At 60.5% G+C, this 16,032-nt stretch overlaps 4 protein-coding genes across 5 annotated transcripts in view; 2 read left to right on the forward strand and 2 right to left on the reverse strand.

Moving 5' to 3' along the window:
* The window catches only part of LOC106863788 (rho guanine nucleotide exchange factor 11), a 29,774-nt gene extending 23,867 nt beyond the window's left edge, over positions 1–5,907 (forward strand). The window contains 6 exon segments of the mRNA XM_088181053.1: positions 93–278; positions 682–1,881; positions 3,298–3,390; positions 3,833–4,035; positions 4,466–4,698; positions 5,003–5,907. Coding sequence (XP_088037179.1) covers positions 93–278; positions 682–1,881; positions 3,298–3,390; positions 3,833–4,035; positions 4,466–4,698; positions 5,003–5,219 — 2,132 coding nt within the window. The 3' untranslated portion in view covers positions 5,220–5,907.
* Positions 5,908–6,172: 265 nt separating this feature from the next.
* Positions 6,173–8,263, reverse strand: LYSMD1 (LysM domain containing 1). The gene is made up of 3 exons (XM_014893345.2): positions 7,785–8,263; positions 7,258–7,541; positions 6,173–6,818 (listed from the first exon to the last, which is right to left on the reverse strand). The coding sequence occupies exons 1-3, from the start codon at positions 8,217–8,219 to the stop codon at positions 6,698–6,700; spliced, it is 840 nt and encodes a 279-aa protein (XP_014748831.2). The 5' UTR covers positions 8,220–8,263; the 3' UTR covers positions 6,173–6,697.
* SCNM1 (sodium channel modifier 1) lies at positions 8,218–10,470 on the forward strand. Its single transcript, XM_088181021.1, has 8 exons — positions 8,218–8,268; positions 8,632–8,702; positions 8,921–8,971; positions 9,114–9,214; positions 9,376–9,461; positions 9,805–9,908; positions 9,987–10,196; positions 10,290–10,470. Exons 1-8 carry the CDS (start codon positions 8,218–8,220, stop codon positions 10,387–10,389), a joined length of 774 nt encoding a protein of 257 aa, XP_088037147.1. The 3' UTR covers positions 10,390–10,470.
* A 548-nt stretch (positions 10,471–11,018) lies between these two features.
* TMOD4 (tropomodulin 4) lies at positions 11,019–15,759 on the reverse strand. 2 transcript variants are annotated; one of them, XM_088181054.1, is made up of 10 exons: positions 15,462–15,759; positions 14,729–14,863; positions 14,504–14,660; positions 13,913–14,035; positions 12,968–13,057; positions 12,723–12,853; positions 12,405–12,512; positions 12,070–12,213; positions 11,554–11,698; positions 11,019–11,113 (listed from the first exon to the last, which is right to left on the reverse strand). In XM_088181054.1, the coding sequence occupies exons 2-10, from the start codon at positions 14,849–14,851 to the stop codon at positions 11,091–11,093; spliced, it is 1,044 nt and encodes a 347-aa protein (XP_088037180.1). In that variant the 5' UTR covers positions 14,852–14,863; positions 15,462–15,759; the 3' UTR covers positions 11,019–11,090. The 2 variants fall into 2 exon arrangements, with proteins under 2 accessions (XP_088037180.1, XP_088037181.1); XM_088181055.1 differs by lacking the exon at positions 11,554–11,698.
* Between the last annotated feature and the right edge of the window lie 273 nt (positions 15,760–16,032).

Genomic DNA, 16,032 nt, shown 5'->3' on the forward strand with positions numbered 1-16,032 from the left:
GTGTCCCCAGTGTCCCCTGTGTCCCCAATGTCCCCACTATCCCCTGTGTCCCCAATATCCCCCAGTGTCCCCAGTGTCCCCTGTGTCCACAGCTGGCAGTGACCCCGAGCCCTCGGGCAGGGCCCCTCCCCCGCCGGAGCTGCCGCAGGAGCCGGGGGGGGAGGGGATTGGGGACCCCGAGCCCAAAAATTCCCCTCGGGACCCCGACCCCTCCCCCAGCCCGGGGCTCCCAAAACCCCCGGGAGGCGCCGGAGTGGCCGAGGCTGCACTGGAGGATGGTGAGGATCCCTCGGGAAAACCCCAAATTCCTGATTTCCATCCCTTATTCCCTCGGGAAAACCCCAAATTCCTGATTTCCATCCCTTATTCCCTCGGGAAAACCCCAAATTCCTGATTTCCATCCCTTATTCCCTCGGGAAAACCCCAGGTTCCTGGTTTTCCTCCTCCTTTTCCTCGGGAAAATCCCAAATTCCTGATTTCCCTTCTTTAGTCCCTGGGGAAAATCCCAAATTCCTGATTTCCTCCCTTTATTCCCTCGGGAAAATCCCAAATTCCCCCATTTTCCTCCGTCAATTCCCTCAGGAAAATCCCAGATCCCCTCTCCCCTCCCTCTGTTCCCCAGTCCCAGGACCTTTCTTTGGGATAAATCCCAAATCCCGGTTTTTCCCATCCCGATCCCAGTGGAGACCCTGCGGCTCCTGATTGTCCGGAGGCTCCGGCCGGGCCGGGACCCCGAGCCCGAGGATGACGTCACCCCCACGCCCTCGGTGGCCGGAGCAGCTTCCGGACAGGCCTGGAATTCTGGGATGTCCGGCCGGGAATTCCCAGTGTCCGGCCGGGAATTCCCAGTGTCCAGTCGGGATTCTGGGATGTCCAGCCGGGAATTCCCAGTGTCCAGTCGGGAATTCCCAGTGTCCAGTCGGGATTCTCTGATGTCCAGCCGGGAATTCCCAATGTCCAGTCGGGATTCTGGGATGGCCAGCCGGGATTTTCCAACGTTCAGTTGGAATTCGGTGCTCTCCAGCCGGGATTTGCCAATGTCCAGTCGGGATTCAGCAATGTCCAGTCGGGAATTCCCAGTGTCCAGCCGAGATTTGCCAATGCCCAGTCGGGAATTCCCAGTGTCCAGTCAGGATTTGCCATTGTCCAGTCGGGATTCAGCAATGTCCACTCGGGAATTCCCGATGTCCAGCTGGGAATTCCCGATGTCCAGTGAGGAATTCCCGATGTCCAGCCGGGATTCAACAACGTCCAGTCAGGACTCAGCAACGTCCGGCCGGGATTCCGTGACGTCCAGTCAGGATTCCGTGATGTCCGGCCGGGAATTCCCGATGTCCAGCCGGGATTTGCCGATGTCCAGTCGGGATTCTGGGATGTCCACTCGGGAATTCCCGATGTCCAGCCGGGATTCAGTGGTGTCCAGTCAGGATTCGGTGATGTCCAGCCGGGAATTCCCGACGTCCAGTCGGGATTCGCCGATGTCCGGCCGGGATTCACCAACGTCCAGTTGGGATTCAGCAACGTCCAGTCGGGAATTCCCAGTATCCAGTGGGGAATTCCCAGTATCCAGTCAGGAATTCCCGGTGCCCAGTCAGGAATTCCGAGTGTCCAGTCAGGAATTCCCGATGTCCGACCGGGATTTGCCAATGTCCACTCAGGAATTCCCAATATCCGGTCGGGAATTCCCAGTGTCCAGTGAGGAATTCCCAGTGTCCAGTGAGGAATCCTCGGTGTCCAGCCGGGAATTCCCGGTGTCCAGTGAGGAATTCCCAATATCCAGTGAGGAATTCCCGGTGTCCGGCCGGGATTTGGCCGCCCAGGAGGGATCCCAGGAAGGGCCGGAGTGGCCGGAGCCCAGCGGGATCCAAATCAACCGGAAAGGTAAAGGGGGAACTGGGAATTCGGGGTGGGAATTGGGATGGATCTGGGGCGGGAACTGGGGGGGGATTCGGGGTGGGATTTGGGGGGATTTGGGATGGATGTGGGACGGGAATTGGGGATTTGGGGCAGGAACTGGGGGGGGGATTTGGGGGAATTGGAGGGGATTTGGGGCAGGAGTTGGGGGGATTTTGGGGTGGGAATTCCCTGCAGTGCCTGATGGGATCCCTGCTGGGATTTGGGGTCTCATTCCCTGGATTTGGGGTCTCATTCCCTGCTGCTCTTTGGGATCTGGGATCCTGGGGGGCCTTTCTGGATTTGGGGTCTCGCTCCCAGCTCCTTTTTGGGATTTGGGGTCTCATTCCCTGCCCTATCCCTGGATTTGGGGTCTCATTCCCTGGATTTGGGTTCTCATTTCCTGCTCCTTTTTGGGATTTGGGGTCTCATTCCCCCCCAGAAATCCCCTCTGGGATTTGGGGTCTCGTTCCCTGGGTGCTGATTTTGGGGTGATTTGGGCGTTCTGATTTTGGGGGTGTTGATTTTTGGGGGTTAATTTTGGGCTGCTGATTTTGGGGTTAATTTTGGGGATTCTGATTTCGGGTGCTGATTTCGGGTGTTGATTTTGGGATTCTGATTTTTGGGGTTAATTTTGGGGGTTAATTTTGGGATTCTGATTTCGGGGTTGATTTTTGGGGTTGATTTTGGGATTCTGATTTCGGGTGCTGATTTTGGGTCCTGGTGATGGGTGCCAATTTTTGGGGTGCTGCTTTTGGGTGCTATTTTGGGTCCCAGTTTGGGTGCTGGCTGCTAATTTTGGGTTGCTAATTAATTTGGGGACCGAATTAAGGGCTCTGGGGACTGATGATTTTGGGTTGCTAATTAATTTCGGGAGCTGATTTTGGGTGTTAATTTGGGGTTCTGGGTGCTAATTTTGGGGTGCTGCTTTCAGGTGCTAATTAATCGAGTGCTGATTTTGGGGTGCTAATTAATTTCAGGTTCTAATTAATTTCTGGTGCTAATTTGGGGTTCTGAGTGCTAATTTTGGGGAGCTATTCGGTGCTGGGCGCTGATTTCGGGGGGTGCTAATTAATTTTAGGGTGCTAATTTCGGCTGCTAATTAATTTCGGGCGCTGCTTTGGGGTGCTGGGTGCTAATTGGGTGTGCTAATTGATTTTTGGGGTGCTAATTAATTTCGGGTGCTGATTTTAGGCTGCTGCGTGCTAATTAGGGGCGCTAATTAACTTCGGGGTGCCGATTTCGGGTGGCAATTAATTCGGGTGCTAACTGGGGGGTGCTGATGACCTAATTAAGGTGCTAATTAACTAATTGGGGTGCTAATTACCGCATTCCGGTGGCGGGGCCGCTCCCCCCCCCCCCTTCCCCTCCTCCCCCCCCCCCCCCTTTTTTTGGGGGGCCCAGCCCAGGAGGAGGGGCCTGAGGAGGCCACGCCCCCGAGCGGCTGCAGCCAATCAGAGCCCGAGCTGCGGGAAGGAGGCGGAGCCAGCGCCGAGGGTAACCCGCCCCTCCCCCACCCAAAAAAAACCCCCAAAAGGGCCCCAAAAAAACCCAAAAGGGCCCCAAAAAAACCCAAAAGGGGCCCCAAAAACCCAGAAGGGTCAAAAAAAAAAACCCACAAAAGGGCAACCAAAACCTCAAAAGGGCAACCAGAAATCCCAAAAGGGCCTCAAAAACCTCAAAAAGGGCCCCACAAAGCTCAAAAGGGGCCACCAAACTCAGAAAAGGGCCACTAAAAAACCCCAGGGGACACCAAAAAATCCTCTGGGGCCACCAAAGACCCCAAAAAGGCCACCAGAAACACCCCCGTGAGGCCACCAAAAGACCCCTGGGGGGGCCACCAAGACTGCCCTGGGGGCCACCAAGGCCCTCAGAGGGTCCCCAGGGCCACCAAGCCCCCCCAGGTGGCCACTGAGGTCCCCCCTTGTCGCTTTTCCAGGGAATTTTTTCTACCTGAGCCTCCCCACGGTGCCCCCCCGGCCAGGAGGGGACATTGGGGACACCCCTGGGGACACCCCTGGGGACAGGGCCACGCCCAGGGCCATCGGGGCCACCCCCAGGGCCAGCCCAGGGGACATCGGGGACACGGAGCTGATCCTGGGGACCCTGGAGGGGCTGCGGGGGAAACTGCTGAGACTCAGGGTGAGCCCCCGAAACTGGGGACACTGGGGACAGTGGGGACAGCAATGGGGACAGTGGGGACATCATTGGGGACAGTGGGGATAGCAATGGGGACAGCAATGGGACACTGGGGACACTGGGGACAGCAATGGGGACACTGGGGACAGCAGTGGGGACAGTGGGGACAGCAATGGGGACAGCAATGGGGACACTGGGGACAGCAATGGGGACACTGGGGACATCATTGGGGACAGTGGGGATAGCAATGGGGACAGCAATGGGACACTGGGGACAGCAGTGGGGACAGCAATGGGGACACGGGACAGCCATGGGGACACTGGGGACAGCAGTGGGGACATCAGTGGGGACACTGGGATATTAATGAGGACATTAATGGGGACATTGGGGACATTAAAGGTGTCCCCAACGTGTCCCCACTGTGTCCCCCCAGGCCCTGGAAGTCGCTCACCGGCAGCTGCTGCGCTCGCTGGGGGGTGGAGATGCCACCACCCCCAACAACGTCCCCAACAACGTCCCCAGTGTCCCCAGCAGTGTCCCCAACAGTGTCCCCAACAGTGTCCCCAGTGTCCCCAGTGTCCCCAGCCCCGTCCCGGGCGGGCCCCCCACAGCTCGTGCTCGTCCCGGGCCCGCGGGGACAGCGTGGCACTGCCAGCCCCGGCACAGGTGAGAGCCCGGGGCCACCCCGGGCCACCCCGGGCCACCCCGGGCCACCCCGGGCCACCCCGGGCCACCCCGGGCCATGTCCCCCTTAGTGTCCCCTCATGTCCCCCCACGTCCCCTTGCTCACACCCCCATTATTCCCCCATTATTCCCCACTATTCCCAATTTATTCCCATTATTCCCCATTATTTTTCCCATTAATTTCCCCATTAATTTCCCCATTATTCCCCATTATTTCCCCATTAATTCCCCACTATTTCCAATTTTTTCCCATTATTTTCCCTTTTTATTTTATTTTTTTTTCCAGGCTCGGACAGCCCCGCCCACCTTTAACCCGGGAGGGGGGGGGATGGGCTGGAGTTTCCCTCCCCTCCCCCCACAATCCCCGGAAGATTTTTCCAGGGAATTCCACGCGGGAATTCCCCCCCGGACATCCGGACAGACGGACAAATGCACTTTGTTGGGAATTTCCCCTTTTTTTTTTTTTTTCCCCCCCCGAAAAAAGAAGAAAAAAATTCCTATAAATATGTACGTACGCCCCTCCCCCACCCTGTAAATACCCCCGGGTGTCCCCTCCCCCCTCCCGGCGACAATCGGGGGTGACACGGCGACAATCGGGGGGGGGTGGCACCCCCAAAATCCCGGGATTTCCCCCCCAAAAAATCCTGGATTTTCCCCCCCAAAATCCCAGGAATTTCCCCCAGAAAAATCCTGGAGTTTCCCCCCCCAAAATCCTGAGGTTTTCCCCCAAAAATCCCGGATTTTTCCCCAAAATTTGGGGATTTTCCCCCAAAAAATCCTGCATTTTTCCCTAAAATCCTGGATTTTCCCCTCAAAATTCTGGGATTTTCACCCAAAATCCTGAATTTTCCCAAAAAATTCTGAGTTTTTCCCCCAAAATCCCAGATTTTCCCCCAAAGTTTCAATATTTTCCCCCAAAAATCCTGGGGTTTTCCCCAAAATCCCGGATTTTCCCCCAAACTTTTGGGATTTTCCCCCAAAATCCTGAGGTTTTCCCCTAAAATCCTGGATTTTTCCCTCAAAATTCCTGGATTTTTCCCCCAAAATTCCGGGATTTCCCCCCCAAATCCTGGATTTTCCCAAAATCCCGGGTTTTTCCCCCAAAATCCCGGGGGGGGGGGGTGGTCCATATATAAATATTATAAATAACAGAGCCCGGGGGGGCGCTGGAAGCTGGGAAGAATTCCCGAATTTCTGACTCGGTTTTTTAATGGGATTTGGGTTTATTTTATGGTATTTTGTGTTTTTTAGTGGGATTTAGGTTTCTTTTTAAATGGGATTTGGGTTTTTTAAATGGAATTTGGGGTGGTTTTTTTAATGGGATTTGGGTTTTGTTTTGTTTTTAGTGGGATTTGGGTTTTTAAATGGGATTTTGGGGTTTATTTTATGGGATTTGGGGTGTTTATTTTCCTGGGGGTGTCACAGTGTCCCCAGGGGGTGACAAAGCCCAGACGGGTGACAATGCTCCGGTTTATTTACAAGCTGCCAGGGGGGTGGCACTGTCCCTGTCCCTGTCCCCAGGGGGTCCCAGTGGCTCCCAGTAAGTCCCAGTTCCGCGGGAGTGGCCCCGAAGGGACAGGAGGGGACAGGAGGGGACACCGCCCCCAAGTCCCCGTGTCCCCTCCAGGGTCCTCGGCACGGCCAGGGAGGAGCGGTGGCGCCTCCCAGGTGTCTTCAGTGTCACATCCCGGGTGTCCCCAGGGTTCTCGGTGTCCCCGATGTCCTCGATGTCACATCTCCAGTGTCCCCAGTTCTCCACTTCCAGTGTCCCAGTGTCCCAGTCCTGGTGTCCCCAGGGATGTCCCCGCTGTCACAAGGTGATCTCGTCCTCGCTGTCCCCGGTGTCCCCAGGGATGTCCCCAGGGATGTCCCCAGGGTTGTCCCCGCTGTCACAAGGTGAAGATCTCGTCCTCGCTGTCCCCGGTGTCCCATTCCGGTGTCCCCAGTGTCCCCAGGGATGTCCCCAGGGATGTCCCCGCTGTCACAAGGTGAAGATCTCGTCCTCGCTGTCCCTGAGCGCGGCCGCCCGCGGGGTCCTGGTGAGGGGACGGGGACCCAGCCGGGCCCCCCGAGGGGACGCGGGGCTGGGGCCACCCCCGGGGCTGTGGGGACACACCAGTGGCACCAGGGTGGCGCTGCCACCACCCCGGGGACAGCAACCCCAACTTCACCGCCGCTCTCCTCCATTTCACCTCAGTCTCACCCCAATTTCCCCCCAAAATTTCCCCCGATTTTCTTCCCAGTTTCACCCCGATTTTCCCAAATTTCCCCCCAATTTTTCCCAAGTTAAGCCTCAATTTTGCTCCAATTTCACCCCAACTTCTCCCTCATTTTTGCCCCAATTTTTTCCTCCAGTTTCCCCCCAGTTCCCACCCGGAGCCGTGGCTCTGCAGCCGCTGCGCCGCCGCCTCCCTGGAGCACCCGAGAAGCCCCAACTTCACCTCAATTCCTCCCCAAATTTTCCTCCATTTCTCCCCCAGTTTTTCCCAGTTTTCCCCCCAGTTCCCTCCCAGTTTGGCCCAGTTTCCCCCCAGTTCCCACCTGCAGTCGTGGCTCTGCAGCCGCTGCGCCGCCGCCTCCTTGGAGCGGCCGATCTCGGCGTCCAAGCGCCGCAGGAAATCCGAGGCCGTCAGGTCATGACGGGAGGGGCTGGGGGGCACCGGGACAGCCCCGGCAGTGTCCCCGGCACTGTCCCCGGCACTGTCCCCGGCACTGTCCCGGTCCCAGGGCCCCGGGGGCCGAGCAGGGGCCGGGATGAGCAGCGTGGGTTTCAGGAAAATCGTGTCCGAGGAGTAGAGGCGGTTGGCGCGCTGGATCTGCTCCATCTGCGGGATCGGGATTTGGGATTGGGGAATTGGGACGGGGATTTATGGAATGGGATGGGACAGGGGTAGGGATGAGATGGGGACAAGAATAGGGACAGAACAGGGATGGGAGCGAGATAAGGACAGGGACGGGATGGGGACACGGACCAGGACGCGCGAGCGAAGTGAACCGGGCCAGGACAGGCCCGGGATGAGCCCTGAGGCCTCCCCTCCCCCGGTGTCCCCCCGGTGTCCCCCGCTCACCGTCACCCCATAGCGCAGCGCCAGCCCCGGCAGGGTGTCCCCGGGCTGCAGGCGGTGCTCCCGCGGGGCCGCCCCGGCTCCGCCGCTCCCCGCCATGGCCCGCCCGGGGGTCCGGCCCGGGGGTCCCGCCCGGGGGTCCCACCCCGGGGTCCCGGCCCGGCCCCGCCGCTCACGGGGCGCGCTCGGCCCCGAGCCCCTCCGAACCGGCGCGGCCTCGCGGCGCCTTCTGGGAGTTGTAGTTCCGTCCGCGCCATTTCCGCCGCCATTCCCGCGGAGGCTTCCCGCGGTTGAACCACAACTCCCGTCATGCCGCGGGGGCCGCGCTGAGTGCTCGCTGATTGGTTGTTTCCCCCCCCGCACTGCCCGTTGGGAAGGGCCACCCGGAAGCGGCGGCGGTGGTTGCCATGGCGATTGCGGCCTAGCGGTAGCTGCCATGTCGTTTAAGCGCGACGAGAGCGACCCGGGACCGCTCGGGGCGCTTCAGGTGGGGCCGGAACCCCCCGGGACCCCTCCCCGGGCACCCCCCGGGGACCCCCGGCACCCCCAGCCCCGGCCTCCCCGCGCCCCCGGGGGTGCGGCCTGAACCCCTCGGGTCCCCTGAGGCCTTCCCTGGGTCCCTCCGTGTCCCCTCGAGGTTCCCCCGGGTCTCCTCTGAGCCCTTCCCTGACTCCCCCGGAACCCCCAACCCTTCCCTGGGTGTCCCTTTGTGTCCCCCCCGTCCTCCCAGCCCTTCCCTGGGTGTCCCCAGGGTCCCTTTGCCAAGGAGGGACAGTCTGGGGACAGGGTGAGGGACAATTTGGGGACAGGGTGGCCCTGGGTGACCCCGGGGTGGCCCTGCTGTCCCCAGAAGCGCCGCGTGGCCGAGCTGCTGGCCAGCGCCATCCCCGAGGACGAGGCGCTGCTGCTGCGAGACGGCAGGTGAGGGTCCCTGGTGTCCCCTGGTGTCCCCAAGTCCCCTGGCACAGCTTTGGGGGGATTCTGGCATTGTCACCGTCCCCTTGGCCTGGATTTGGGGGGTCCTGGCAGTGTCACCCTGCCCTGGGCACAGGTTTGGGGGGTCCCCACGGTGTCCCCAAGGTGTCCCCTCGCTGTCCCCAGGCTGGCGTGCTCGCTGTGTCCCCACCGGCCCGTGTGTGACACTCTGCAGACCCTGGTGCTGCACAGGGCGGGCAGGAAACACCTGGACAGTGAGTGCGGGCTCCCCGTGTCCCCATGTCCCCTGTGTCACCTGTCCTGTCCCTGTGTCTGTCCCCGTGTCACCTGCCCCCATGTCTCCTCCCCTCCTGCTGTCCCCAAGGTGTCCCCAAGGTGTCCCCTCTCTGTCCCCAGGCCTGCAGCGATCCTACGGCCGGCCCCGCTCTGCCCAGGTGGCCCCGCAGGGACCGCAGGTGGCCCCGGGGGTGGCCCCGGGGGTGGCCCCAGCTGTGCAGGTGGGTGTGCCCCAGGTGGGCGTGGCCTCTGTGGGTGTGGTTCCGTGTGGGTGTGACCTTTGGGTGTGTCCCCAAGTGGGCATGGCCTGACCCGAGCGTGTCCCTGTCCCCTGTCCCTGTCCCCTGTCCCTGTCCCCCGGTTGTCCCCCGGTTGTCCCCAGGCTCCGTTGCTGGCCCGGACGCGGCGCGTGGCTCGGAGCGCGCTGCTGCCATCGGCCCCGTACAGCAGCTGCTGCCGGAGAACTGCGTGAGAGAAATGGGGACAAAAATGGGGAAAAACGGGGAAAAAACGGGGAAAAATGGCGGGGGGGAAATGGGGGAGAATGGGGAGAAAATGGGGGAAAAGAGGGAAAAATGGGGGAAAAAAGAGAAACAAAACCAAGGAGAAATGGGGAGAAACACAGGAAGACCAGAGGGAAATGGATAAAGAATGGGAAAAACAGGAGAGAACGGGGAAAAAATACGAGAAAAAGGGAAAAGATGGGAAAGGGACACCGGTGGGATGAGGAGAATTGGGAAAAACCTTGGAATTCCCTGGAAATGTGGGGATTTTGGGGGGATTCACCCCCCTCTGCCTTCCCCCTTCCCAGGACAAAGGGCCCCAGGATCCCCGGGACGATCCCAAAAAATTCCCAAACGCCGCCGGAGCCGTCCCGGAATTCCGGGAATCCCAAAATTCTCACACACACAGAGGGTGAGACCCTCCCCTCCCGCCACCCCAGAATTCCAGGGGGTTTCCCAGGGAATTCCCAATCCCTGGAATTCCCAGCAGCCCCTTCCTGGCTCCCCCAGGTGTTCCCAAGGAGAGGAGAGCGGGAAGGAAAGAGAATTCCCGGATTTCCGAGGGGAATTCCCGGATTTCCGAGGGGAATTCCCAGATTTCCAAAGAGAATTCCCAGATTTCCAAAGAGAATTCCCGGATTTCCGAAGGGCCCAGCCCCGAGCGCCTGCGGATCCTTCGGCACCACCTGCACCTGCGCAGGTGAGTGCAACTCTGGGAATGTTGGGAGGGGAAAAAAAATCCCAGAAATTCCCCCCAAAAATCCCCCAAAAATCCGATTTTCCTCCATGGCAGCCAGGGCTGGGTCCAGGATCCTGCTGGGAATTGGATCAAGGACGAGAACGCCGAGTTCGACTCCGACGAGGAGGAGCCGCCACCTCTGCCACCCCCCTGACGTCCCCAAATGTCCCCAAGGGTCCCCAAATGTCCCCAGATATCCTCAGACCCCCGGGAATAAAGTGGATTTTTTTTTTAAGTTTTTGGGAATTTGGGGGGAATTTTTTTACATTTTTTTTGCCATTTTTTCACCTTCTTTTTGCAATTTTGGGGGATTTTGGGGGATTTTTGGGGGAATTTTTGCAGACTTTTTGGAAATTTTGGAGGGAATTTTTGGGAATTTCTGGGGATTTTTTGGGGGAGTTCTGCGGGATTTCTTGAGCATTTTGGGGCAGTTTTCTGGGAGAATTTTAGGAGATTTTTTGGGGGGATTTCTGGGGATTTTGAGTGGTTTTCTGGGAGAATTTTAGGGGAATTTTTTGGCTTTTTTTTAATCTTTACGTCATTTTGGGGGGATTTATTTTTGATTTTTGGTGACTTCTTGGAATTTTTTTTTTGAGTGTTGGGAATTGTCCCAGGAAAGGGATTTGGGGCTCCCTGTTCCTCTCCTTTTCCCCTAAAATTTTTAGGATGTTCCTACAAACCCCTCAGAAACCCCAAAATCAGGGAATTTGGGATTTCCCACGGTGACCCCACAGATCCAGGGGGACACATTTGGGGTCATGGCCACCCCCAAAACCCCAAATCTGTGGGTTTTCCACCATTTTTCCAGTTTATTCCCAGTTTATTCCCAGTTCATTCCTGAGCTCGGGAGAATTTTTAGGATTTCTTCTGTTGGCGACCTGGGGGGAGAAAAAATGGGAGGGGGGGGTCAGGGGTGGGACCCCAAATCCTGCCCCAGGGGACATCTGGGGACATTCAGGAGCTCCTTCCAAGGTGGGCTCAGCTCTGGGACCCCCAATTTCCCCCAGGTGACACTTGGGGACATTTGGGAACATTTGGGAACCCTTGGGGACACTCCCGGATCTCCTTTTAAGGTGGGACAGCCCAGGTTCCCCCCCTTGGGGACCCTTGGGGACATTGGGGCCCTTGGGGACATTGGGGACACATTTGGGGACATTTGGGATCCCTTGGGGACACATTTGGGGACCCTTGGTGGCCCAGGTGGCCCTGGGGACCCTTGGTGGCCCTGGGGACACATTTGGTGGCCCAGGTGGCCCTGGGGACCCTTGGTGGCCCTGGGGACACATTTGGTGGCCCAGGTGGCCCTGGGGACACTGACGGAGCTCGTTGTTGCGGGTGAGGGCGGCGGCGGCGCGCGCCCGCGGGCCCTGCAGGGTGAAGGTGTAACCGAGGCGCAGCAGGGACGGGCACTGCTCCAGCGTGGCTGCCATGGCCATCTCCACCGTGTCCCCAAGGCGCTGGCTCTGCACGGGGGACATTGTCACTGTCACTGCCACTGCCAGTGTCACTGTCACATCCCCCCAGTGTCCCCCAGCATGGCCACCATGCCCATCTCCACCTTGTCCCCGAGCCATTGGCACTGCAGCACTGGGGACAGTCAGGTCATTGTCACCTCCTCTGGTGTCCCCGCTGTCCCCGCTGTCCCTGTTGTCCCTGCTGTCCCCGTCCCTGTCCCTGCTGTCCCTGCTGTCCCCGTCCCCGTCCCTGTCCCCGCTGTCCCCGCTGTCCCTGTTGTCCCTGTCCCTGCTGTCCCCGTCCCTGTCCCCGCTGTCCCTGTTGTCCCTGTCCCTGCTGTCCCCGTCCCTGTCCCCGCTGTCCCTGTCCCCATTGTCACCTGGTTGTCCACTCTCAGCTCGCTCAGGCTCTGGTTGTGCCCCATGGCCGCCAGCAGCCGCAGCATCCCCGCGCTGCTGATGAAATTGGACTCGAGGTTGAGGCTCTGGAGGCTCCGGTTCTGCTCCAGCATCTCGGCCACGGCCTGGGGACACCGCAGTGGCACCAGAGTGACACCAGAGTGGCACCATGGGGACACCACCCTTGGTGTCCTGGGGATGGGGGGCCAGGCACGGGGTGGGGACTGTCCCCAAACTGTTTGGGGACATGAGGGACACGGGGCAGGGAATGCCCCCAGCCCACGTGGGGACACTTTGGGGACATTTGGGGACTCACGTTGGCCACCAGGTCGTTGCTGCGTGTGGCCACCAGGCTGAGGCTGCGCACGTGGGTGTTGGTCTTGATGGCCTGGCAGATGGCCTCGAGCGTGGGGACAGGGATGTCCTGGGGACAGTTGGGGACAGCAGGGTCACCGAGGGGCTGGGGTGGGACCTGCCACCTTGAGGACACCCTGGGGACAGGAATCACCCCCCTGGGGACACCCTGGGGACAGGAATCACCCCCCTGGGGACACCTTGGGGACACCTCAAGGTGGCCCACGTCCCCCCGGGGAGCCTTGGGGACGCGTTGGGGACAGTGCCAGCGCGGTGTCACCTTGATGTTGTTGAGGTTGACGTCCTGCAGCTCGGGGTCGTTGTCCTGCAGCCGCTGCAGCGTCTCGGCCACGTCCGTGGGGTTCGGGGGCTCGTCCGGCACCGGGCGGTACCGGTCCGGCTGCACCACGCCTGGGACATGGGGACACCGTGGGGACACCGTGGGGACACCACAGGGACATGGGGACACAGGGGACACCACAGGGACACCAGGCCTGTCCCCAGCCGTGTCCCTTTGTCACTCACTGTTGATGCCCTCGGTGTTGGAGATGTTCCCGCTGCAGATGGCATCGTAGTACTGCTTGTTACTCATCAGCGTGTACATGCCCAGGATGGCTGTGGGGACATTGGGGACAGCGGGGTGACATCGGGGACACCGGGGACACAGGAGCCCGCTGTCCCCTCGGGGAGGTGGCACTGGGTCGGAGCTGCTTTAACTGAGGGGATACAGAGGGTGAGGGGGGACCGAGTGTGACCCTGTGGGACAAAGTGTGTGACACTGGGACAGGGTGACATGGGGACAGGTGTGTGACACTCAGGTGTGTGACTCTCAGGTGTGACTCTCAGGTGTGTGACACTCAGGTGTGTGACTCTCAGGTGTGACACTCAGGTGTGTGACACTCAGGTGTGCCGTGCTGTCCCCTCCCCGTGTGACACTCGGTGGCCCCTCGGGGGCAGCGTTACCCTCGGCCGAGGCCTTTCCTGGTGCTGATCCCGGCCCCGGGGGGATCCCAGCCTGCACAGAACGGCCTCGTTCCCATGGAAATCCCATCCCATGGAAATCCCAATTCCATCCCATGGATCCCAGCCCAGCCCCATCAGATCCCGTTCCCATTCCCGTTCCTGATCCTATTCCCATTCCCAATCTCATTCTCATTCCCACCCCACACCCACTGGCAATGTCATAAATCCCGATCCCATTCCCCAATCCCCAATCCCCAATCCCCATTCCCGATCCCGTTCCCCATCCCCATTCCCCATTCCCTATTCCCATTCCCCAATCCCATTCCCCATTCCCCATCCCCATTCCCCATTCCCAGTCCCGTTCCCAGTCCCCACCCACCGGCGATGTCACACATCCCGATCCCATTCCCCAATCCCATTCCCCATTCCCCATCCCCATTCCCCGTTCCCCATTCCCATTCCCCATTCCCAATCCCGTTCCCAGTCCCGTTCCCAGTCCCCACCCACCGGCGATGTCGCACATCTCGGCCTCGGTGGCGTTGGCCAGCGCCTCCTCCAGCTCCGGCTCCAGCGTCACCTGCTCCTCCCGCGGCAGCTCCGGCGCCACCGCCTTGGGGACAAACGGCTTCCCTGGGGACAGGGACAGGGACATGGGGACAGGGACAGGGGACAAACGGCTTCCCTGGGGACAGGGACAGGGACATGGGGACAGGGACAGGGGACAAACGGCTTCCCTGGGGACAGGGACAGGGACATGGGGACAGGGACAGGGACAGGGGGACAAACGGCTTCCCTGGGGACAGGGACATGGGGATGTTGAGGCTGGCACTGCGGGGGGGTGACACTGCCAGGGGCTGTGACCATCCCCAGGGTGACACTGCCAGGGCTGGTGGCCGTGCCCGGGGCTGGCGGGGGCCCAGCTCGCCCAGGACACCCGAGCCGCTGGCGAGGCCGAGCTAAATATACCCGAGCCCGGGGGCCCGGTCCCCTCAGTGTCCCCAGCCTGTCCCCACACTGTCCCCAGGCCATCCCCACACTGTCTCCACTGTCCAAGGGTTTCCCCAGGTGTTCCCCCACTGTCCCCAGGTGTCCCCAGACCTTTTTTCTCGCCGGTGAAGGGCACGAGGTCCTGGCGCTCCTCGGCCTCCAGCGCCTGCCTCTCCAGGTGCTGCAGCAGCGCGTCCCTGTCCAGGGGTCCCGTTGGGCTCTTCTGGGTCTGGTCCCGCTGTCGCAGCCCCGCCGGCAGCAGCACGTTCTGGGGACAGCGCCCGTGTCACCTCCCGTGTCACCTCCCGCCGTGTCCCCAGGTGTCCCCGTGCCCACCTCGGGGTCCATCTCGGCCAGCTCGGCGTCCAGCTGGGCCAGCTCCTCCGGGGACAGCTCCTGCAGGATTTTGTCCTCGTCGATGTCGCGGTATTTCTCCAGCTCCTGCCGGTACGGCGTCATGGCCGCGGGGACCTGGGGACAGCGCGGTGGCACCGATGGGACAGCGGGACACGGGGGGACACGGGGGGACAGTGGGGGTGGCACTGCTGGGGACAGCGGGGGACACGGGGGGGCAGCGGGGGTGGTGGCGCTGGGGACACCGGGGGGACATGGAGGGTCCCCTCTGCAGGGACAGCCTTGGGGACACCGAGCACACCCCCACCAAACGTGTCCCCAAATGTTGTCCCCGACCTTTGTCACCTCCCAGGGTCACACCCCGCTCTGTCCCCCCCAAATTCCCAAATCATCCGGGGGGAGGTGACAGGAGGGACAAAACGCGGTGTCCCCAAATGTCGTGACCCCACAAACGCCACTCCGCGGTGTCCCCAAATGTCGCGACCCCACAAACGCCACTCTGCAGTGTCCCCAAATGTCGTGACCCCACAAACGCCGCCCCGCGGTGTCCCCAGAGCGGGGGGTGGGGACACACCTGCCCCGCCCCACCCCCCTCGGAGCGTGGGAATTCCTTTGGGAAGCGGCTCCGGGATCCCCAAAATCCCAAAATTCGGAGGGGGGGAGGTGACACCGCCGCCACCGCCCTGGGGACAAGGCGGGGACAGCGCGGCCGTACCTGGGGCCGATCCCTAAAGCGGGGGGCGATCCCAAACGGCGGCGCTGATCCTAAAGCCGGGGGCGGATCCTAAAGCCGGTCCTAAAGGCGATCCCAAAAGCCGGGGCTGATCCCGGGGCCGATCCCGGAGCCGATCCCAAAGCTGCGGGGCCGCGCGGGGCATGAGATCAGCGCTTTATTCGGGCCGGGAGGGGCGGATCCCAAAGCCGGCCCTTATCGGGAACGGGGGGGCCCCGCCCCGGCCCCAAAATCCGCCGGGGGCAGAAGGGACAGCGGCTCCTGCCCCAATCCCATAAACCCTGCAAAGATCCCACCCCAAAACCGCCGGGATCCTTCCCAAATCCTATAAACCCTACAAAGCTCAAGGAGGGTTTGGCCCCACAAGCCCAAGATTCGGGGGGTGAAGGGATTTGGGGGGAACGGGGAATGAATTTTGTAGGGTCTTCTGGAAAAGGAGATCCCATAAAGTTTATTTTACGGTTTTCTGGGAAAAGGGGGATCCCATAAATCCCTTTGTTTATTGTAGGGTGTCGTGGGAAATAAAGGGTTAACGAGCCTTGTTTATTTTAGG

This window comes from Sturnus vulgaris, chromosome 31, assembly GCF_052056855.1.
Source record: "Sturnus vulgaris isolate bStuVul1 chromosome 31, bStuVul1.hap1, whole genome shotgun sequence".
In the NCBI taxonomy this organism is placed as follows: Eukaryota; Metazoa; Chordata; class Aves; order Passeriformes; family Sturnidae; genus Sturnus; species Sturnus vulgaris.

Coding starts and splice junctions, on each gene's coding strand:
- TMOD4 (XM_088181054.1), bottom strand. CDS start 14,851: ATGACGCCGTACCGGCAGGAGCTGGAGAAATACCGCGACATCGACGAG. Junction 12,513..12,722: donor TCAACCTCAACAACATCAAG/GTGACACCGCGC, acceptor AACTGTCCCCAG/GACATCCCTGTCCCCACGCT. Junction 11,699..12,069: donor AGCTGAGAGTGGACAACCAG/GTGACAATGGGG, acceptor TCCCCCGTGCAG/AGCCAGCGCCTTGGGGACAC.
- LYSMD1 (XM_014893345.2), bottom strand. CDS start 8,219: ATGGCAGCTACCGCTAGGCCGCAATCGCCATGGCAACCACCGCCGCCG. Junction 7,542..7,784: donor CGCTGCGCTATGGGGTGACG/GTGAGCGGGGGA, acceptor CCGATCCCGCAG/ATGGAGCAGATCCAGCGCGC. Junction 6,819..7,257: donor CTGCAGAGCCACGACTGCAG/GTGGGAACTGGG, acceptor GTGTCCCCACAG/CCCCGGGGGTGGCCCCAGCC.
- SCNM1 (XM_088181021.1), top strand. CDS start 8,218: ATGTCGTTTAAGCGCGACGAGAGCGACCCGGGACCGCTCGGGGCGCTT. Junction 9,215..9,375: donor GGGTGGCCCCAGCTGTGCAG/GTGGGTGTGCCC, acceptor GGTTGTCCCCAG/GCTCCGTTGCTGGCCCGGAC. Junction 9,462..9,804: donor AGCTGCTGCCGGAGAACTGC/GTGAGAGAAATG, acceptor CCCCCTTCCCAG/GACAAAGGGCCCCAGGATCC.